Source organism: Ambystoma mexicanum, chromosome 1q, assembly GCF_040938575.1.
Source record: "Ambystoma mexicanum isolate Mex_15411 chromosome 1q, UKY_AmexF1_1, whole genome shotgun sequence".
NCBI lineage: Eukaryota > Metazoa > Chordata > Amphibia > Caudata > Ambystomatidae > Ambystoma > Ambystoma mexicanum.
In genome coordinates this window covers 1,204,612,094-1,204,636,122 of record NC_090922.1, presented here as the reverse complement: position 1 = coordinate 1,204,636,122, position 24,029 = coordinate 1,204,612,094, and the positions used below count along the sequence as shown (strand labels likewise).

At 45.0% G+C, this 24,029-nt stretch overlaps 1 protein-coding gene across 1 annotated transcript in view; it reads left to right on the top strand.

Annotated features, from left to right (window-relative positions):
- Positions 1-24,029, top strand: part of IL12RB2 (interleukin 12 receptor subunit beta 2) — a 632,737-nt gene that overhangs the window by 511,427 nt on the left and 97,281 nt on the right. Inside the window, exon 13 of the mRNA XM_069641943.1 lies at positions 5,407-5,550. Within this exon, the coding sequence (XP_069498044.1) occupies positions 5,407-5,550 (144 nt within the window). The remainder of the gene's footprint in view (positions 1-5,406; positions 5,551-24,029) is intronic.

The following is a 24,029-nucleotide window of genomic DNA, read 5'->3' as shown; positions in this document are numbered from 1 at the left end:
TATGAGAAAAACAGGCTGGGGTAGGTAAGCTTTTTTCTTCAGGCTTCGAGAGGGGGATAAGGTAGGTGATAGAGTAGCAGTTAGAGTTAGATAGGGGAGATAGAGCGTGCCATGTGAGTGGTGGGGGAGGGAGAGGGAAAGGCAGACAGGGGAGCTGCACAGTGCACGAATAAACTCACCAGGCGGCCTAGCAGCGAAGGAGGCACAGATGAAGGGGGTTCTGCAACAAGATGTGCACAAGGTGGCAAAATTGTAAGTACCCAGAATGGGTGAGTGCTAACTTGCAGTTGAGAGCAATCGAAGGTCAGTTTTAAGGCACACCTAGATTCAACTTTCATAAAAAGCACTAACATGCAGCAGAAACCATCAATTCATAGGTTTAAAACACAACAGAATCAAGATACAGATGGCACAGAACTAAGAAGGGCTTTATGAATCAGGGCAAACAGACAGAACATACACACCAGTAAGCCACAGTATATAGTTGAGAAGAGCAGGGTAAATTACATATAGAGGCGTTTTACTCACAGGACACTAAAGTGCAAGGCACAGATTGCAATTAAGGACAGAACGAAATAGGCTCTGGGTTTGATTTTCCCACATGAGAATTACAGGCCTAGATTGCTGTGAAAAGGCAAAGTAGAAAAGTGCATCAAAGTTCCGAAGGGGTACAGAGCATCATTTTATTGAATGCTTTCAGTATTGTCCAATTACAAAGCATGATAATGTGTGTGTACGCTCATATGTCACAGTAAGCAGTGCACACATTTAATTCATCACCATACAGTTCTTCTAGGATAGTGAATGACATGTGTCCTGATATAAATGGCATACACGAATATCAATGCAAAGTTGGAAGCATGACAAACATACAAACAGCATTACTTGAGTGAGCTGCAACGAGTTTTAATCAAGAAAAATAACAGAGAATTCTTATTTACATGTTATGGATACCTTTTTAAAAATGTTCCCGTTAAAATTAGGGTACTTTATTTACTTTAGGGTTCAAAAGAGGTCCCTGGACCTGTGAAAAGCATATAAATACATCCTGACTTTCATATCAATTTTGCTACAAGAAAACACATAAAGCACACAAATCACTTCACAATTCTTATACCATTTCCTATTCCTATTATACTCTCAGATATGTTGTAGAACAACTTTCATGCATTGTTAATATATTATTAATGTAAAATAACACTGCAATACCATGTTAAGTAGTGCAGTGATGAGCGGTGAATTTCAAAGTTTCATCATTCACCCATTATTGAATAGCCACCACAGTGTTTAGTGTTAAAATGCACAAGAAACAGAAGATAGACACAAAGGAAAAGTATTCATCCGTATAGCTAACCTAATATTGTACCTGTAATTCAAAGAGCATACATTGTCAAAGTGTGCACCGTGTGAAATGTAGGAAAAGCATACATGTACAGCAAGAGGTATGGTTTACTCATAATGGATGTTTTATGAATTTGGAGATAGTAAAAAAAAGAAAACGCATAACTTTTTACAATGCTTAAGTAAAACATTTATACTCTCTAATATATGCAATGTTAACTTTCCCTTTTCATAATATTAATGTAAAATTATATTTCCAGTACAACCGCATGTGATGAGCAGTGAACTTCATGGCAGAAACCACTGTGTTTAGTCTTAGGAAAAAGTAAATCCAAACCTAAGATTAACAACATACTAAAGTGTTCATCATTAGAAACAACCTACTTATAATCAATCACCTTACACAGTAACAAGGGAAAAGGGTATGAGCACTCAGTAACCTGTTAACATGTGGGCCATTGGCAAAAATGCTATAAGAAACAAAACTAGTCTTCTTTGCAAGCATCCAATTTCAAAGTGCACAACAATGATGGAGTCTTGAGATGACATTCTAGATTAGTGAGCAGTAGTTGGTTATAGAACAACAATTTCACTATGTTCTAAAACTCTCCACTTAACTAGCAAATTCACGATGCTCCATGTGTTCACAGGTACAAGTCAGCAATTTCCACTGGTTCCATTTTCAATAAATCCTCCTTCTCCATTGAACAATGAAGAATGCAACCTAAACGTGATGCTCTGTGTTTTCGTTGCATTATTCTGGAAAATGCATGCTCCTTTAAATGTATTGTTAGTTATCTAAATACCTGCTTAATAATTGGGTCTGGTGAACCATTTTCATTTTTCGGTCCATGGTAGAAGATCCAATCAATGTAATTAATGGATTGCTCTGTAGTGCAATTAACTACAGCTTGTATTTTTCAAAACCTACATAAAAATAATTTGCATACTTTGAGAAAGCCAGTTTCTAATCATCTTTTATATATTTTTGAGGCGCTAAGCGTGACAGTGTGCTCATGCAACCTTTCTGTTTTAAGAGGCCCCAAACTGATTGAGAAGCCTGAATGCTTGCCTACTTAGTTGTTATTCAGAGGGATAGAAGATACCATTTATAAATATGGTTATGTCCTGGTCTTAGAGGAGGTTTAGAGACAAGGTAACCTTCGTTTTTAGGTGATTTAAAATCTGGTTACTATGTACAGGATAAAGAAAGAGTAACTGATTTCTTTGTATTCAACACTAGTGTATTCCCTGAGAGAACATGATGTATTAAAGTAAATGTGTGAAAACATTACCCTGGTGGTAAATCCATTGATGAAGATCCCGCAATTGATAAAAGTGGATGAAACATGTATGGCAAGGAATAGTGATCTTATACTTGGATAAAATAATACGTACGTTTAGGAACTTTTATCTACATTGGTCATTAAAAAGGGATTTGTGTAAATAACTAGAAATTATGCACTTTGTACATTACACTTCAGATTATAAACTAATGGATTTATGTGGGGAATGTGTGTATATTTGGAAGGATTTTGATAGTTAAGAAAAAGTCTTTTTCAATTTGATTTTAAGTAAAACGCATCATGTTTGTTGTAACACCATGTAATTAAAACCTGTGTTATGAATAACTGTGTTATGGTGAAGATTTGGTATTTTTTGCAAAAAAACCCAATTTTTAAAATAATAACTTAAGGTAGTGTTAAAAACATGGGTAATATTTTTGGAATGTCAATTTATGAACATTCCTGTAAAGATCTGGAATATGGTAACATACTTTGAAAAGAATAACATAAATGACAGTGCCATTAACATGTTAAATATGAGACTCATCACATATTTATGTGGTTGCATTTATACCGGATCAGTTGTAAATGTATGCTTTTTGAAGAAGGATGACAAATCTGAATGTCTAATGGCCACATTAGCAGACTGAGAAAACCTCACCATTGTAATGGTCAATAAAGAGAAACAACTGTCAGTACTAATGAAGCAATTGACGAAATACAACAGCAAGGTCTAAGTAGTCAAATGAATTAACAGAGCCAAAACATTTGTAAAAATGTAGAATCCTGTGAGGGAAGAACATCAGGAGTAGACAGTACACTAAATATGTGTACCTGTATATAAATGATTATTCCATGTTACTATGGATTATAGAGAAGGTTTCAAATATGCAAAGTATTCATGCAATTAAAGTTCTTCCAAATAAACTTTGACAACAACGACGATGTACAAGAAATTAGGAGCGACTGTTTCTTTTCAATTGCTAACATACATCTATGTATCTAGGAAACAATTCCCAGTGACATCAGCATAGGCTTTTACTATACATAAATCACAAGGCCTACATTTAGATACAGCACAAGGCCTAAGTTTAGATACATCAATTGTAGATGTTGGTTCTTCTTATTCTTCTTAGGGTAAAATGTTTGTGTCGAATGTGTTATGTCACACAAGAGTATGCAAATTAGATGGATTGTATGTGCTGATTTTTTTTATCCAATAAAATCACTGCACATATTCCGTGTATTAAATAATATAATAGAATACATCATTTAATGGCATCTCACTTACCTCAAATTCATTTCCTGAAAAAAGTAATCAGGGGCCCACAGAGAAACCCAGTCTGATCAAATCGAAATGCATTTTGTGGACATTCAAATGAGGACACAACTTTACATTTGGCAAACATTTCTGTGATACAAGGTTTGTATGCTTTAATCACTAAGTACATAACGCACACTACTTGATGTTCATTTAATTGCACAACACTCACCCTCACATTAAAGTATTTGTAACAATGAACAATACATAGTCATTCGGCCTGCTTCTGGATTTCGCTGTGCGAATAAAATCTGTCATATCTGCCTAACCATTGGGGTAGAAGAGCTATCCCTGGGGTAGAAGAGCCATCCCGTTGCTTGTTTTCATAGACCGTTGTCATGAGGAGACCTGTGCTGGGTTTAGGACACTGTAGAATGTTATATAAGGATGGACTAGGTTCAAGGGAAGGATAGCTGTGGCTGTTTGTATGCCTAATCCCCAGTGCACAGACCTCGTTAGAGAATTATAAATAAGGCTTCAAGTTTTCAGTTTTTACATATGTGTACACTTAAAAACAGACGGAAATCAATCTTATTTCTGTCTGTATTTATAAAAATGGAAAAAACTGAAAGAACATGTCTTTCTGTCTGGTTCTTTATGATATCACTCATACATCGCAGGCCAATCGCATTGCAGATTGCCAGCATGGAGAGTGTAAAGGTTAAATAGCATTAAGGTGCTTCAAATAGCTGACAGCATATATCTTAAGGCAGCAGCAGTCGCAGGAGCAACCGTTTGTTGTAATGGAAAATATGGAGCTAGCGTTTCTTTCCTATATGGCTGCACGTGTGCTTTAATAAAGGCATTTTTTTATTATAATAAATGCAGAAAAATACTGGTTGCGAATTATCTTTTTATATGACAAAAAATAAATGTGGATACAGAAAAAAGGCCCAAAAATAAATATGGATAAAATACAGACATGAATGGCAGAAAAATAAATAGCATAAAACCAGAAGTATTCATTATAAATATATATATAGAATAACGCACAGCACTTTCTGGGGCTTGGTTAGTCCTTGGGGCGTCTTTCCCCTTAGGAGTCATAAAGGACTATAAATATCAGTGTCATCACCGCTCTATCACCATAACGCAGTGCAACTGGCACTGCAGAGTTACATCTCCTCGAATAACATCTTGAAAGCACCAATGGTCATGTGCTTCCATGGACCCTGCTATACTAGTTTCTGGTACTGTCTAAGTCCTTAATTATATGCATGTGAAATAACTCTTATTTTGAATTGCTTTTATGTGTAACTGTTTTTAACTTAATCTATATCAGATCAAAAAAAAAATCAGTGCCATTTTCACTGGAATTGTTTGATACAGTTAATAAAGTTTGTCTGATTGATGGCAGGTATATTTCTTGTACAGAAATGTGGGTGACTGACATCACATTGTACACAAGAATCAAATCAAAGTGATGAGTGATTCAAAAATGTATGTTTATTTTCCTAGATATTCCCAATGACAACTTTCCAGATAGATATAAAATCAAGAGTCTAAAGCCCAACGTTGCATATCGTGTATGGATGACCAGCTCAACAGAAAAGGGAGAAGGTCCTAGAGGAAATGAACACATCATCTACATTCATACTGAAAGTAAGATATGATTAAGTTGTTATCATATATTTCATTCATTTGATTTATAAAAGCCGTTGATCATTGCTGGAAGGATTATCATAAACTCTTTTCCGCACCTTGTACCCTAACCGAATTCAAGGGATTCAGAGATGCTAAGCAATGCTCATCACTATCACAGGCACATAGACAGTCATAACACCAAGCCACGATTTCACCAGAAATAAGGATATTGCAAAATAGGCTACACTATGGGAATGCAAAAGGCAAGAGACAGCATCAGTTCTCGAGCTTTCATGTATCCTAGGGTTCAAGTAATTGCGGCACTTGTCAGCATTAGAAGGTCATCATTACTTAAACATTAATTAGAAATCAGTAAATAGATGAATAAAATATAATAGTCAGACACCAGTAAAGTCCAATATGACAATACAAATCAGGTTAAAAAGTACATTAATTACTTTGAAACTTCCAATAAATAAAAAAAAATTAAAAAGAAGAAACTGTTCATACAAAACTGCAACTCAGTGCACTTCCATCGTCCATGTGCTCTAAGGGGGGGACACTATAGAATTGAACATTCCTATCCTGCACTCATTTTTGTCCCACGCCCTATACAGACAGGAATCTACCTACCCGTAGGTCACTTTAGGGCTGAATGCTGCTAATGGCGACCACACTGGGGCTGTGGCCATCCTTACTCCAAGCATGACGAGTAGAGTTTAAAGTAACATACCTCTGAATCTGCTGTAAGAGCAACAGACGAATAAAAAGAGTGGCATTGTTTCAATTGGCTTCCCAAAGTAGTGGTATATCGCTTGTTCTTTTAATATTCCATAACTGGACCCTATCACACAGGCCACAGTGAGCTGACAAAGCCATTGTTAGGTGATGAGACTGTGCATAGATAGATTAGTGAGGAAGTTGAGGGCTGACTGAAAGCCCATGCAGCTTTGTACTCAACATCCTGTATAGCCACAGGGCTCTCTGCAACATGTGACTTTAGATGATCCTTCCAGCCCCACATCATTTGTCTTGTAAAATGTCTGGTCCCTGTCCTGTATATCATCTGCGACAGAGGAAGAGACATACAAGTTTGGCGGTAGCCTTGCTGGTGAAACTGGCAGGCTGCTGCCAAACTTGCGAATTTTTCCGCCACCCAAGAATGGGCAATTACCGGGTCATTACGGCCTTGCCAGACCCGGTAATTGCCCATTCCCGGGCGGCAGAAAATATTCTTCCCCATTCCCATTTGAGCGCCATAGGGCTCAATGGGAATGGAGAAGCCGGATGCACCGGCACCATTGCTGAATGGTGCCGGTGCATCCGACATGCTGTGCTCGTGGGTGCCGGACCGCCCGCCAGGTCAGACCTGGCGAGCGCACAGGCACCCGCGAACACAACTCGTAGTTTGCCGGTCCGCTAGTAACGGCGTTGGTAGTTTACCAGCGCCGTTACTACTAGCAAACTTGGAATGAGGCTAAGAAACTTCAGGATTTGAGAGCTGATCTCTGATGATAGTGAACCCGACCCGAGTACGGTTTCGCCAATGTCAATGTCAGGAATGATGGGCGTGGCCAAGCAGGAAGATCATAAATGCTTGCTAGGGGATGTGTCATTTTTCAATAGTCAAATTGGAGCTATTGATTGACTAGCCTCACCTTTAAACATGTGTGCACAATCCCGTTGAAACAGGTGGAGAAATAAGCTCTGGAGCCCCATCCGCAGCCTCCCTTGGGACATTTGATGATGAGCAAATTGAGCGTATTAGTTCTGGGCAATGACGACATGTGAAGTAAAATATCATATGTAAACTTAATCAATATTCAAACTTTGCAGATTTATGCCATGGGTATGCACACTACAGTTCCATCTTGATGGGGTGGACAAACTCTGTCAAACCGACTGGAAGTATGAAAGGGTAGAAAATAAAAAATGTCATTGCAGAATGAAAACAGCTGTTTGGCTGTCACCAAAAGGGAAAGTGCTGAACAATTGCCTGAGTTGGCCAGCTCTGTCTCTGATCCAGCGTGACCAGTAGTCCCAGCAGAATCATCTGATAGTACGGTACCTTTACCTCTGAAATTGGGTGGAACCAGGGCCATTATACGATCTCCGAAAGGTAGCAGACACAAGGATGGTCCAGGCATCATAGATAAACACTGTCAGACTGACTTAACTGAGGCGAATATTGCTCATGTTTTGGAAGCTGAATCTGCAAAGGTTATACCTGACCCCCAAGTCTTGGCATCTACATTGGCTGTGGCAGGCAGGGAGCCCACACAAGTACCTTTATATCCCATCCAACCCATCGCTAAAAGAAAATAATGCACCATCAAGAGCTTGCGAGTTCGTAAGATTGACATGCCTGCAATTGTGGACAAGTCCTTAAGAGGGTTTGTCATGGACAGAAGGAACCTCATTATTACTGATGTTGAGAAGCCGACAGGGTAAGAACTCATGAAGGCCCTTAGAAATAAAGTGCTGGCTTGGCTATGCTTGAGACTGGGCCTGCGGTTATAAGAACCTCTGATCCCAAAGTCCTGCAGAGGATTGAAATTGATAACTGGTGCCCACAAAACAACAGACATTGGGCCTCATTACACGGATGGCGGTAAGGGAATAACGATACTGGTAAGGGATTACCGGTATTGCTAAATTCCCTTGCCAATCACGACCCGGATAACCGCTATTAGCAGCACCGCTAAGAACGGTGCCACTAATAGCAGCTAGTCCGCGCGCGCAACCCCTCATGTCGGAAATAGCGGCATGGCGCTAATACCATACCATCACAAGCCATGCGGACATGCTAATAGCGGCATGGATTTGGCCCCAAAAGCCCATACCGGCATGGCGGAAATACCGGCATCGCGAACCACCCGTTAAGAGACATGAGCAGTGTTCCCACCTGCCACAGGTGGCCACAATCAGCACAGGTGGAGGCAATGGAGACTGGGGCAGCACAAAAGGAGCACACCACACCCCTTCCCACACCAAGATGGTTCCAATACTAGCAGCATTACATGGGCTGGAGGACATGATTGCATTACAGCACCAACAACAACAGGCAGCACAGAGGAGACGCAGGAGGAGGAGGAGGAGGAGGAGGGCGAGACAGGCCCAGCAAGCCCCACCAGTGCACCTAGTAATACCACAGAGGCAGCCACCAATCCCCAGGATTCGAGCCAGTCCATTCAACCTAACCCCTGAGCAGATACACACCCTGTACCGTCTGGCCCGGGATACCATCACCAGCATCGTGGACATGATACACAACGACATTGTGAGCCTCATAGACATCCGTACTGCCATCCCCCCTCTACTGAAGGTGGTAACTGTGCTCCACTTCCTGGCCACAGGCACCTACCAGCATACGGTAGGGCAGATGCATGGCATATCACAACCAGTATTCTCACGCACGCTGACCCAGGTGCTCGATGCCCTCCTGAAGCACACAAGTGAACACATATCCCTGCCACGGACTGCCCTGGAGATCTCCAACACCAAAGTTGGCTTCTATTCACTGGCAGGCATCCCAAGTTGCATCGGGGCCATCGACTGTACCCATGTGGAATTGGTGGTCCCACATCACAATGAAGCAGTCTACCGAAACAGAAAGCAAAACCACTCCATGAATGTCCAAATGGTATGTGACTCAAACAAGATAATCACACATTGTTGTGCCCGATATCCCGGATCAACCCATGATTCGATGGTCCTGCGGAACTCAACGATACCACGCTACATGGAGCGGCATACTGGACAACGTTTGTGGCTACTTGGTGAGTAGCAGGGCAAGCACATGGCAGTGGGATGTGGGGTGTGATTGGGGGGGGAAGAGATGCATACTCCAACTGGGTGTGATTGGGCGGGGAAGAGATGCATACTCCAACTGGGTATGATTGGGGAGGGGGGAAGAGATGCATACTCCAACTGGGTGTGATTGGGGGGGGAAGAAATGCATACTCCAACTGGGTGTGATTGGGGGGGAGAGATGCATACTCCAACTGGGTGTGATTGGGGGGGAGAGATGCATACTCCAACTGGGTGTGATTGGGGGGGGAGATGCATACTCCAACTGGGTGTGATTGGGGGGGATGCATACTCCAACTGGGTGTGATTGGGGGGGAGAGATGCATGCTCCAACTGGGTGTGATTGAGGGGGGGGAGATGCATACTCCAACTGGTTGTGATTGGGGTGGGGGGAAGAGATGCATACACCAACTGGGTGTGATTGGGGGGGGGGGATGCATACTCCAACTGGGTGTGGACTGTCGTCCGTAGAATAAATGGACATACAGATGTACGCCAATGTCCACCAAGACAGGCCACAATGGACCTGAAACAAAACCACTTGCAATTTGGAAGCTGCACAACATTGAAATTAATCCAATATGCCAAACATGACACATCTATCCACATGCACATTGCACATCATACCATACCCCATATGACACAAATCAGCAACATGGAGCCAATATGCCAAATTGAAATGTGCGCTGAACAACATCACAACAGATATACGCCATTGAGTGCATGCAAAGGGATCACCTATGGCCATTGTACTGAACCACACCCGTACACCACTACTGACGTGCCGCATCACAGCATGGCGACATCGATTTCAGAATGGCAGTACACTAGCAGTGTGTTACAAACGTTGCCTGGGCCAAGGAACACTTAAGACCTGTCCTCAACCAGGACATGGCAATAACTGCCGGAGGCATGCATGGTGCATGTCACTTGCAAGGACTAGCTCACCTTCTCACATTGCAGTTACACAGATCGTCTCCATGCATGCTGGGATTCGTGGATGCCAATCACAATGGAAAGTTGATTTGTGTGATATGTACAGGTTGCACTTGATGTGAACAGTAACACGTCCCCATTGTTGCAGCCATGCAGGTGATGCTGGCTACCCCCTGAGGAGGTGGCTCCTTACCCCTGTACGGAACCCACAGTACAGGCACAAAGAGGAATACAATCGTACACATACCCGTACCCGCGTGGTAATTGAGCAGACATTTGGCCTTTTGAAGACACGGTTCCGGTGCCTCAGCAGGTCGGGTGGGGCACTCCTGTACAGCCATGAGAAGGTCATGCTGCACAATATGTGTATCAGACAGAATGTGCTAATGCCCCCTGACATTGAAATGCAACCACCTGATGAGGATGATTATGAGGATGATGATGGGGATGAGGATGAGGAGGGAGGCGATGGGGCTGCAGGTCATGCAGGAGGCGATGCCCAGGAGGGACGCGATGTGCGTCAGCATCTGATCAACCAAATATTCTGAATCACATGGTCCTACTCTGTTGAATAGATGTGGGTATTTGTCCACTGAGTTCTGTGGTGAAGCGCACACTGTGCCCCTGTCCCCCAATAAAGCTCACATACTCAATGATAAGGTGCAAGCCTGTGTTTTAACTTGTCACCATTGTGTTTAATATATTATGAGGTAAAGAAGTGCATGGACCCAACTATGCAAACACCCTTTCCCCCCTCCCCCCACAACACTTCCAAAACACCCTTTCCCCCCCACCCCCCACAACACTCCCAAAACACCCTTTCCCCCCACCCCCCACAACACTCCCAAAACACCCTTTCCAACCCTCCCCCACAACACTCCCAAAACACCCTTTCCCCCCTACCCCCACAACACTCCCAAAACACCCTTTCCCCCCTCCCCCCACAACAACCCCATGTATGGCTGGTACAACGTTGCTGTCTTGCTGTATATGTGTCAGCTACATCGGGCTGGCCCTAGTTCCCGTCCCCATCCCCACCCCCATCATTAGGGGGTTGGAAGGGTGTGCGCCGCATAGATCGCAAGGACCGGCGCCTGGGGCTCGTCTGCCTTGAGCTGGCAGAGGAGGAGGTGCATGGTTGTTCTTATGGCGGTGGGGGGTACTGTCTGTCCATAGCGTCAGCTATGAGGGTGAGGACCTGCCTCTCTAGTGCCATCTCCTCACAGAGCCTGTTGGTGCAGGCTTTCATGCCCTGTCTTATCTCCCTTGCATTCTCCCTGCACTCCTCCCTTAAACGTGCTGCCTCATCAACATGCTGGCCAACCAGCGCTGTTATCTCCTCCTGCTGCTGTCTGATGATGGCCATGTCATGGCCACTGTGTCCTGCTCATGGGGTGGGTGCCGCACCTTGTTCTATGGGTAGGGCATCAGGTGAGGACACCGGTGAGCTCCAGCACCCTGCCACGATTTCATCGCCAGACTGGCCATGGCTGCTGGATTGTGATGTTGGCCGTGGGCTTGGTTCTTTTGATTGGTGGGGGCTAGGAATGTGCTCTTGCATGGCCAAGCCGTAGGTGTCCTCCACATCGGACAGCAGTGCGGTGGCTGCTACCTCGCCAATGGAACTGTTGGCAGCAGACAGTGGCCCTTCCGTGGGTGGTTCATGCATTGGGGGATCACTGGAGTGGGTGCAGCAATTGTTTCTGCTGTATGTTCACGTCTTGGTGACGTGGGTGGCTTGCTGTGTTTGGCCCTCTGCAGGAGTGCACTCCTCCCTGTGCCCCTCGATGTGCTGGCGATGTTCCCGGACTCCTTTCCCCTGGCTTGTTTCTTGGCAGGGGGAGCCTGTGTCGCAGTGTCCTGCTGATCGCTGTCAGTCTGTGAGCCTGTGGGGGACAATAAGGGGGATGGCATTGGTGATGGGTCAACGTGCTTCATGCAGATGTTGTTCATCATGCTGTTCTATGCATTGGGACTTCATTTGTGGGCATTCAGGTGGTAGGACTGTTGGGTGGGTCATTCATGCATGGGTCTGGGTGGCACGTGTCTGTGGTGATGCGTGCATGTGTGTGTGTTGGGATGTGACCCTTACTTGGGCATGGTTGTGTGCATGTATGTTTATGGCCACATCCATGAGCTGATTTAGGGCTCACATTTGGGGGGGTACCTCACATTTCACAGTGCAGTGTTTTCTGTGGGCACTCACCTCCATCTGACGTTGTGGGTGCACCACGCTCCATTTCGCCGACTCCCTCTGTGGATTCAACACCTATGGTGCTCGCGCAGGTCTTCTCCCACTCCCTCAGTTTGATAGGTGAATCTCCACCACCTCCTGTGGCCATGTCTAGGTTCCGATTGGCAGCCAGTATGCTGCGGACATGGAGGCGGAGATCGTCCCACCGCTTCCTGCAATGTTTCACAGTGCGGGTGGTGGTGCCCACCGCACTGACTTTCTGGGCCACCTCTGCCCAGATGGCCTTTTTTTTTGTTAGGGTCTCACGCCACACGTCATTTGCGAACACCACATCCGCATTGGCGGCAAGCGTGTCCGTGAGCATGATGAGCTCCTCATTGGTGAATGTCTCCTTCCGCTGCCGATCCGCTCCTTTTTTGATTGCCTTGGGCATTGTCAGGGGGTCTTGGATGGTTTTGTATGGCACTGGTGTGGATGCAGCTCCTGGGGGCAGAGGATGGCAATGGATTGTGTTTTTAAAGATGGCCACTGTGCTCTTTCCCGTTCCTGTGCGATGACGCTACTTCCGGTTCCGCTAATAGCAGTCACCGCTAATTCCGTGTTGCAGGAGGTCGGAAGTGCTAGCAGCGCTTTCATCGGTGCCGCTAAGGGCCTTTACGGGGTCTTTAGCGGCATGGCGCTATGCTCGTGTCCGCGTACTCGTAATGGCACGCAATTAGCGGCTTCTTGCCTACACGGACACGTTGCTAGCGCCATGCCGGTAAGGGCGGTATCTTACCGCCTACCGTGTAATGAGGCCCATTGTGTACTTGTGGGTTTGGTAGCAGCAATCTCCCACACTTTCTGAGCATATATAAAGATTGTCCAAATGACTCATCCATTCTAAAATTGGTAGTGAACTAGGTTTAGGACTAATTTAACTGCACATGTATTCTCATGCTTTTTGATTGTTGCTAATGCCTTTTTAGGGTTGTTATATTCTATCTGGTTTTAAGATTTCCCATGTTTTGTATGTTTTTTGTTAAGTGTTTTGTTATGTATCATTTTTTTTGTCTTGTTTTGTTTTATTTGTTAGTGCTCTGAGGCCCATGGGCGAGTTTAGCGCTATGTTAATAATATATGTAAACACGGCTATCTCCTACCTCGTTTGGTACATCCCTTCGTCACATAATGAAACCAGTCTAGTCTTGTAGCAGTAGCCCATCAATCTTTAATATATTAAGGGGAGCTTCTGAATGGAAGTCTGCCGAGCAGAAGGCTCCGGTCCACAGGTAAGTGGGGAGGGAGGGTTGGGGAAGGGTATTGGATTGTTTTGGGGGAGGGAGGGAGTGGGGAGGCAACAGGGTGTGGCTCCCTGTTGCCTTCCAACGTAAGATTTGAAAAATAATGGTGCCACCCGAGGAAGGGCCTCGGGTGGCTGGAAGCAGCGGGCAGAGAATGTTCCAGCCACCGGATTGGCTGATGGCCCTTCCCCAGGTGTGAATCTTCAATACTGGTATAATCAAAGCTATGATTTTGCTGCACCATTAAGCACTTCAGTATCTTTTTGAACTTGGAATCATTTGTAAAACCTTCCAACTTAATTTCCTAATTCATTCATAGTATTTCTACCCATCTCCCCATATCAAATTCCTATGGTCGCAGTATTTGAACACATTATTTATTTTATGATTTTCAGGTATAATAGATATTTGGGATGTGCCAAACCTGAGAGAGGAGGTAACCGCAATTTTAATTGAATGCCTGCTAACATCTGTTCCTTTCAGATTATTAATTGCCCATATCGCCACCCCAAATAATATGCTCATCCCCATCTTATCTCTATAAGCTTTGAACATGGGCTGACGAGAAAACCCTTAAAATGGGTATTACTACAGACATGTACAGATGTTAACATTGGTTACCTGACCTATCCCACACATGCCTGCTGGTTCCTGACCCGACTGGGTTCCTTTTGCCTTTTGAAAACTGCCTTGCTACCACGATCTGGTGTATACCATTGATTCATGTTTGTCTTGTTGTTTATGTTCCTAAAACGTAATAAGCAGAATTATTAAAAAAAAAAAAATGGGTATTACTTTTCATCAGTAGCGCCATCAAAGTTCCACCTAGACAGGAACAGCATTATTGATATGCTACTATTGTTGGTGAGGGACAAAGTCAATGTATGTTCCAAAGCCCTACTCCCCATACTCGAGGCACTGGTACATTACAGCAGCCAGTCAGCATATTCCACAAAATTGCACAGTCAACTTTCTCTGATGTGCTTGGCCATGTCTTAAGTGCCTCGGACCACATTGCAATCCCTGACATCCAGGGGAGGTGATAAGACAAAACTCACTTCCCCAACCTCATAGGTACCCCTACTTGCAAAGATGTCCTATTGTTATAACTGCATGGGTGTGAGCAGGTGTACAGGATTTGGAGTCAGCAAATTATCAATGTCCACATGACTTGTGATGCTATCTATAATGTCCCAATTTTGCACTTTCGATGAATCGGAAAACAATTTGTAACCAACTGCTCTTAGGTTATCTGCCCATCACACCCATCTGGTTGCTGAAGTGCTGGGTGTGACCATCTTCCTCATCATCACTTCCTGGCGGAATGTTGTCGTGGGCTGTCTTTGATACATTCTGCCTGCTGCAAATGTTGTGCAAATGAATGTATGCAATAATGATTTCCCAATCCTTTTTTAAATTATTTTTTATTACTGAACGTGCAAAGAAAGGCATTGAAAGGAAGCATACAATAACACAATAAGGGCTCAGCCTATTTGGAATTGACACTGGATCGTCACTTCTTTGAAACTGCCCTGTTACCAATGAAATGGTCTTACTAAAGAGGACTTGTTATAAAGTGCCATTCATCTTGAGATGTATTGAGATTGAGAGTACTTAAATGTATACAGTTGTCTGTTTGGCAATACCCTTATACCTAATGCCATTGTGGCACTTGATAAGAAAAAAACAGAAGATTAAAGTGAAACCGAACACTTGAAAGGGACAATATTATGCTCCCATTGGGGATAGTAAGTGGTACCTAACCAAGATGGGCGTGCTGTCTTGAGCTCCCGAGCCAATCCCGAGAAGGAACCGGCCAGCACCCGGCTAAATGTGACTGTGCCACCTTCATCAACACTGCAGAAGATGCTGGGCACCCGCGAGTTTGAGGGTACACTGTTTTGGCACCTCCCACTGCGTAGGCATACTAAATTTGATCTCAGCCTTTTCCTGACACTTGAGGTGACTGGGCCTGCGCGGATCTGTATGTGAGCCCAGGTGTGGACAGACTCAGTGTGGCTTCAGGGGGCACTGTTTGGTAACTTTGGTGGACATTCTGCTGCCCACATCCTCTTTGTGGCCATAGACTGTGCAGCCTTCTGGGGGTGGATTTAACGTGCTGGCTCTGCAGGGCCACGATTTAGATCAGCATTCCTGGTTCTGCCATGCAGCTCTGATTGCTCTGTTTTGGACAGCCTACAGTGACAGGGTGAGATTGTGGCAAGACCCAAGCCTGATGATACTGCTACCTATTGACAGCCAGAGGTTCCACTTTTAGACAGTGGAGTCGACGAGGAGGCTTTCTGGTCCCTGGGGGCTTACGCTGATGCCAAACTGGAGCATAGGTGAGCTCTATGTGGCCTTGAGCGGTAGTGTATGGCGGCCTGTGTGGGGACCGCAGTGTCTGCACTGCCCCTTTTTGGTGGCAGTGGGCTGTGTTGCCAGCAAGTAGAGATTGCAACAGCCGCTTCATGATACACAGCGCTTTGGTGGAGTGCTGTATTGTGTGTCCACCATTCCGAGCAGCACTATTTAGGCTGCACACCAGTGCTCACTCACCTCGGACGACGCTGCAGTAGAGAGGTGCTTGTATGGGAGGTCCTCTGATTAAAGATTCTTCTACTCGTGAGTGAGGCCCAAAGAACTTCTTTGGCATGGTTGGACTGGGGCTATGGGCATTCGGCCACAGGCTGAATGACTTGAAGGCCCTGGGGTCCGGTTTCATAACAAGCCACCGCCCTTGGCTGGTTATTTAAGGTTAAAACACTACTTTTATAACTCATGTTACTTTAAGTAACGCAAGTTACTTTGCTTGCCTCAGTTGCTGTGGAGTGCTGGCTGCAGGCTGCTGCTGCGGTCCGCTCAGCAGCCAGCCAGCTCGCAGCACAGACATAATGCATTCATCAAAGAAAGGGAACACATAAGTGTTCCCTTTCTTTGATGAATGCATCACAATAGGTCGTGCTGGCCTGGCAGTGCCCCTGAGCCAAGCCTCCGATCCGCCAGCGACAGTGTGACTGTACCAATCAGGAGGCCGCAGACACGAATTGCAACAACCTACTCAAATCAACTTGTCAATTGCAATTGCAGGTTGCTTGCACCTTTGTAAGTGCAATTGTTCTTGAGTGTGGGAGTGCGTTCTGCTGAGCTTGTGTCTCCTTTTGTTGTTGTGACTTCCTGTTTTGTCAGTATCAAGTTTGTGTGGCAGGGCTGGCCGGGGGGTATGCGCATGGTGGTGTGAGCGTGCACCTGGGTCTGCGGCCACTAATGCACACCCAGTGCGAGGCAGGCAACGCAGCTTGACACAAGGACTCAGGGAGCAGGAGGTTGACCAGACCGCTCTCTGCTCTGGCCAAAGGAAAAGCAGGTGTGCATGCGTGACGGTGCTGTGTCTGTGCCGAGCGAAGGGCCAACTGTCAGGCTGCCTGCGCCTGACACAGGCCCAGCCCGTTTAGGACAGGTCAGAGAGGAGGCCAACCGTCAGGACGGAGGACAAATACTGTGGTAAATACTTGGTACTGGGTAGTGAGTGACCACAGACTGCACAAATAATGTTGTCCTCAACATCCCCCTGCACACGCAGCAGTTTCTGCTTGGAGATTCCACAATCTGATGTATTTGGCCGTTTAGGAGGAGGGGGGGGTGCCACCATACCAGTGTAGCTGTACTATGTTGTACAATATCATGCATGTGTGTTTTCTTGACATTTGCATAGTGTTAGCTCTGTGAGATCAGGGTCGGACTGTCACTGGTGGGGCATAAAATAGTTTCGGCACCAAATTAGTGGCCCGCAGTTGCAAATGGCAATTCATTACTTTTGTGACAGGCCCTTTGAGTAATACCGCAAGGGGGAGTTTTTTAAGCAAATGTGATGCAAATTGTGAATTTTAAAGAATATTTATTCAGTAAGTGGTCAAAACCACCAGCTGCATGGTGATGGTGATGGTGAAGTAACTTTTCACATTGGCCAAAAAAGTGGCACACTTTGAGAAAGAAAAACAGACCCACGCTAACCTGCTCACTATTCACTATACTACTACAAGCCACTGCTCACTCACTGCCCATGAAGTGCCCGCCTCCTCCTCCCGACATAGGTGGCACATTAGAAAATGCCTAAATAAACGCTTTGTGCACCAAAACTGAACAGGCTCTAGCCTAGGCGTTTGGTAATGGTGCATTGAAATGGCCACATGCAGGTTCCACACAGATTGTTGCAGCCAGCAGGCACTTGCACTCTACTACCTGAGCTATTTCATTATCTACATAGTGGTAGTCAAGCTTTTTCATACCGAGCCCATAGGCCCACAAGAGATCTGGTAAAAGCTGTGCCGTTTTTTCCAGGGCAGTTCCTAGACCATATTGCCCAGAGTGAAACACCTGAATACGCCCCCGCCTCACGTTGCTCCCTCCCATACTTCTACCCTTCACCAATATCATTGCAGTGGTCAAAACCTTACCCTAACATCCCCAACCTATCCCCAACCTATTTTGTGTCAGCCCGAGCCCCCCAAACAGGTCCCTGCGTCCTCTTACCCTCCCCGCACCCGCGCTTCCTGAATCCGCCAGCCTCCCGACTCACTACCCGCCAGCCCCCTCGCATTGGTCCACCCCTACTAGTCTTAACTGGCCCTTCCAGGGCAGCCCTCTGCCCGGCAGCCCCCTTCGGCCATGGACCCAGAGGCAAAGGACGGTTCCAAAGATATGACTCTGGATCATATCTGCAGGTATCCGCAAGAGAAGCAAGAAGTTGGTAGCCTGCCGTCAACCAGCACCGACCGAAATGTAAGTGTGGCAAGGTTGGTGACTGAAGCAATTACTTCACGCCAGAAAGCCCTACCACTCCTAATTAAAAAAGTCTTACTGTGCAACATCAGTCACATACGAATGCCCAACGATTATCGACACCCTATTAGCGTCACTGTGCTAGTGTTCAATTCAGAAAGTATGCCTAATAGCGTCACTGTGCTAGTGTTGAATTAGGAAAGTGTGCCTAATAGCGTCACTGTGCTAGTGTTCAATTCAGAAAGTGTGCCTAAAAGCGTCACTGCGTTAGTGTTGAAATTAGAAAGTGTGCCTACTAGCGTCACTGTGTTAAAGTTGGATCTTGAAGGCATCCCCTACACCATAGAGTGTGCCCTAAAAGCGCCACTGTGTTAAAATTGAGCTTAGAAAGTGTGCCTAATAACGTCACTGTGCTAGTGTTGAATTCAGAAAGTGTGCCTAATAGGGTTACTGTGCTAGTGTTCAATTCAGAAAGTGTGCCTACTAGCGTCACTGTGTTAGAGTTGAATCTTGGATGCGTTCCCTACACCATTGAGTGAGCTTAACAGCCCCACTGTATTAAAATTGAACTTAGAAAGTGTGCCTAATAGCATAGCTGTGTTAAAATTGAGCTTAAAAAGTTGCCTAATAACATCACTGTGCTAGTTTTCAATTCAGAAAGTGTGCCTAATAGCGTCACTATGCTAGTTTGCAATCCAGAAAGTGTGCCTAATAGCGTCACTGTGTTAGTGTTGAAATTAGAAAGTTGCCTAATAGCATCACTGTGCTAGTGTTCAATTCAGAAAGTGTGCCTAATAGCGTCACTGTGCTAGTGTTCAATTCAGAAAGTGTGCCTAATAGCGTCACTGTGTTAGAGTTGAACTTAGAAAGTGCCTAATAGCGTCACTGTGCTAGTGTTGAATTCAGAAAGTATGCCTAATAGAGTCACTGTGTTAGAGTTGAATTTAGAAAGCTGCCTAATAGTGTCACTGTGCTAGTGTTGAATTCAGAAAGTGTGCCTAATAGCGTCACTGTGTTAGTGTTGAAATTAAAAAGTGTGCCTACTAGCGTCACTGTGTTAAAGTTCAATCTGGAAGGCATCCCCTACACCATTGAGTGTGCACTAAAAGCGCCACTGTGTTAAAATTGAGCTTAAAAAGTTGCCTAATAACATCACTGTGCTAGTTTTCAATTCAGAAAGTGTGCCTAATAGCGTCACTATGCTAGTTTGCAATCCAGAAAGTGTGCCTAATAGCGTCACTGTGTTAGTGTTGAAATTAGAAAGTTGCCTAATAACATCACTGTGCTAGTTTTCAATTCAGAAAGTGTGCCTAATAGCGTCACTATGCTAGTTTGCAATCCAGAAAGTGTGCCTAATAGCGTCACTGTGTTAGTGTTGAAATTAGAAAGTTGCCTAATAGCATCACTGTGCTAGTGTTCAATTCAGAAAGTGTGTCTAATAGCGTCACTGTGCTAGTGTTGAATTCAGAAAGTATGCCTAATAGCGTCACTGTGTTAGAGTTGAACTTAGAAAGCCGCCTAATAGCGTCACTGTGTTAGTGTTGAAATTAGAAAGTGTGCCTAATATCGTCACTGTGCTAGTGTTGAATTCAGAAAGTGTGCCTACTAGCGTCACTGTGTTACAGTTGAATCTTGAAGGCATTCCCTACACCATTGTGTGCCCTAACAGCGCCACTGTATTAAAATTGAACTTAGAAAGTGTGCCTAATATCGTCACTGTGCTAAAATTGAGCTTAGAAAGTGTGCCTAATAACGTCACTGCGCTAGTGTTGAATTCAGAAAGTGTGCCTAATAGCGTTACTGTGTTAAGGTTGAATCAAGAAGGTACTTCCAACATCATTGAGTGTGCCCTAACAGCGCCAACGTATTAAAGTTGAACTTAGAAAGTATTCCTATTTAGCGTCACTGTGTTAGAATTGATCTTAGAAAGTATGCCTAACAGCGTCACTGTGTTAGAATTGAACTTAAAGTATGCCTAAAAGCATTACTGTGTTAAAGTGGAATCTAGAAGGTATTCCCAATATCTTTAGGTATGCCTGGTTGCATGCACTTGACTGATTACCACCATATCACACTACTATGTTTACTCTCTCCTATACACCATCATTCAACTAGAACACAGCGATACTATGACACATTCGGTATAGCTGTTCTCATACTACCATGACCCCCTCAAACTAGCCATCATTCTAATAAAACACAGATAGCTGAGCACACTCCAGCTAGCTTAGGTGTCTCCTCAGGCCTAACGCAGCCAGAAATCAGTCTGGGTGTCCACCCTCCAGACTGAACACAGCCAACTGATGTCCTCAGCACCACACCTACCGCTAAGAAGCAGCTATCATGCAACAACCACACCAGCTGCACACACATCTGGTGCACCCACGCACTTTATGACACTATCTCTCTCTACTGACTTGAACTACGGTTCCCGAGGGCGTTCAACCTACCAGCGATTTGAGATCATACCAATGATACATTAGGCGCTATATAAATGCCAAATAACATAACATAACCTCTCCCCGAACGTCAGTTTGGTTTTTCTACCTGCCCCTTCCTATCCAACCATCGTCACCCTAACCCTCCTTTTATATTTCACGCTTTCCATCCAACCATCGTCACCCAACCCTCCGTCCCTGCTGCGGTTGCAGAGCCCTGCATAAGCATCGACTTGCAGGTCCCAAAACCGCAGTGGGGGTGGTTTGTTCATGCCACTCCTGCGCTTCAGAGCTGTGACCCTGTCACAGAACTGTAAGTATGCAAAGTTATGTTATTTTATGAGTTGTGTTGTAATGTAATATTTGAGCATAAATACAACTGGCAAGGTACTTTCCTGTGTCATCATTTGGCTGTACTGCATATTAAATGCAACTCTATTTTCATTACTGGTGGCAACTAGTAGACATGCCTTGAGTCTGGTTCTGCAAAATAAGTATAGTATTTAGCTATGTGATGGTGATGTTGTTTTTTTGAAAAAGTACAAAAGGAATGTTAGCACTTTCTCAAGCGTTTACACAAAACATAACATGCAACAAACACCATTGTTTCCGGAAGGGATGAAAGGAGTCAGTGCTAAGAATTTAGATTTGGAAGCCAGATCACATCGTAATAACATCCGGAGTCCCTGAGTCCGTTCCACAACAGAATATGGAAGTATTCATGGAAGGCTGTATTAAAGAAGTACTGGCAGACCCACCATTGTCACCACAGTTTCTGCTGGAGAGGGCGCCTCAGTGTCACCCCAGGTCCCTAAACCTGGCCAGAGCCCTGCCCAGTGTTTGTTCATCTACTAAACTACAGTGACAGAGATACTATCCTGCACAGGGCTCCGGAGCTCAAAGATCTGCAATTCCAGGGTGACATTATATACGTGCTCCTATCCAGGGACTCTCCTGCTGTTATGTAACTCTGGTGTCATTACTGTACTGTTCAAACAAGTTTAGACTAACAGTTTGGGTGCTGTAAGAAACCAAAAGGTGAATCACCTGCTAGTCCTTGCGGATCTCTCTCTCTCAGGAGGCCAGGGCACGGCCATCGCCTTTGGATCCAGACAATGAGGGTGGACCAGTGCAGGAGGACCACCTGGGTGAGGGGTCTTCTGGAAGTGGAACGCCGGATGGCAAGACTCGCTATCCCTCCCCCTGCAACATGTGGGAACCTTAACCCCCTTTCCCTTCTCCAGCACTTTCACACAGACAGCCTGCTCTGAGAGAAAACAGACTCACACCCGAGCAATATACCTGACATGTCCCGCTACTATGGTCAGGCGAAATCTGGTAATTACTGACAATCATCCATTAAACTTCCCCATAGGGATAAAAGGCAGAGCACAAGAGCACACTCTGAGTGAGGCAAAGCACACAAAGGAACAACAGTTTCGAGTCGGCAGCTGAACAAGGGGAAAAAGACGGCAAACCCAGAAGGGTTCGTAAGAAGGGAAATACCCTTGACCTTTTCGGCCAGATGCCGTTACTTTCAAGAAACTTTCAGGGCAGAAAGCGTAAGGCCAGTAAACCAGACTGAAGAATCCTGCATTGTGTGTCGAAGATACCGAGGTCCCTCCCGGCAGGGAGGAGCAGGAGCAGCCGCTGTGGTATTGTCCTTGGCTCCAAGAACAAAGAAGTGCCAAAGTGATCAACACAGGCGATGAGTTTGGGAGACCGATGCAAGACCGGTCTGTGTTGAAGTCAAGGTTGCAAGTGGCAACATTGTATAACGAGTGCTGAAACAAACATTTTTGAACGCGTGTAATGAAAGACACGAGTAAAGCTAAACTGCTGATGAATGTTTGAACTTAGGAAGGCAAAATGCAATACCGTTGACAGAGTGGTCCAGCACAGTGAATGAGCTCAATCGAAGGTCTCTGTAAGGTATCCCGCCAAGGGAAATGAAAGTAGAAGATTGATGAAAATTATTGTGTCAAGTGAATCGAAGTGGTCCTGCGACGGTTTAAGCAAAACCCATTGCACATTCGAAAGTCTTCGATTTTGGTAAAAGGAGGAACTGAGTCCGAACTAGGGAGATCCATGGTCTTGGACCAAACGAGGGAGACAAAGTGAGAATATTGTGATAAAAGGAGGTCTTAGCCTGAAGAGGGAGACCCACGATGAACATTGAAAGCGAGAACTTGTGCATGTAAAAATCCTGATAGGAATGGAACTTTGAGACTTTGTTTGTTACGACAGACCCTCTGCAGTAAGAGACTGTTATTGGAAAAGAGGCTTTGGCAGAAGGCCCGGATGTCTGTTTGTTGAACTGTATCCTCGTGGCCGAGAAGCTAGAGTGTGTGCAAAGCTCGAACGTGCCGCCTTGCCCGTTCTGAAAACGTGGGGAAAGGAAGCCAACTGATCAACCACCCTGACATATTATTTCTTGAAAACCTTTCTTTTTGCAAACACCATTTTCCCACTTCCTTTTGGAATTAGAAGTAAGGATTGGCAATAGCTTTATTAGTACAGGCCCTTTTATTTGACAGAGAGTTGACTAGAATTGCGTTATTTATTATTGGATGGTCATAGCTTGCTCCCATCCTTAGATTTAGGTCTAGATAGGCGTTCAACCAACCCTTTCGAAGTTGAATAAACACCCTTCAACTGTGATCACTTGTGTCTGTCTTCACTGTTTGATAACATGCCTTCCTTAAAGTGCCTACACCTTTTTAATGTTTTGTCAGGGTGTGTCGATAGATGTGTAGATGTGAGAATGTGATGATGCCGCTCATCTGACTGTGCTCTATGTTTGAGCTGGGTGCGGCCTCTCCCCCGGCCCCTCGGGGTAGTTGGTGGCACTCCTGGCGTCCCTGAGTTGTTACTGACACTTGTTATTCCTGGGGTATGTTTTTGGAGTCTTTGGGATTTCACTGCACGTTGGGGTTATGTGATGGGTTGGGGTGTGCTGGGGATGTTGGGTGCAGGCATAAGGTGTATATAATTGGTTCATATCATTTCTAGCAGTTTTTCTAGCAGCATTGGGACCCACAACCGTAGTGTTGC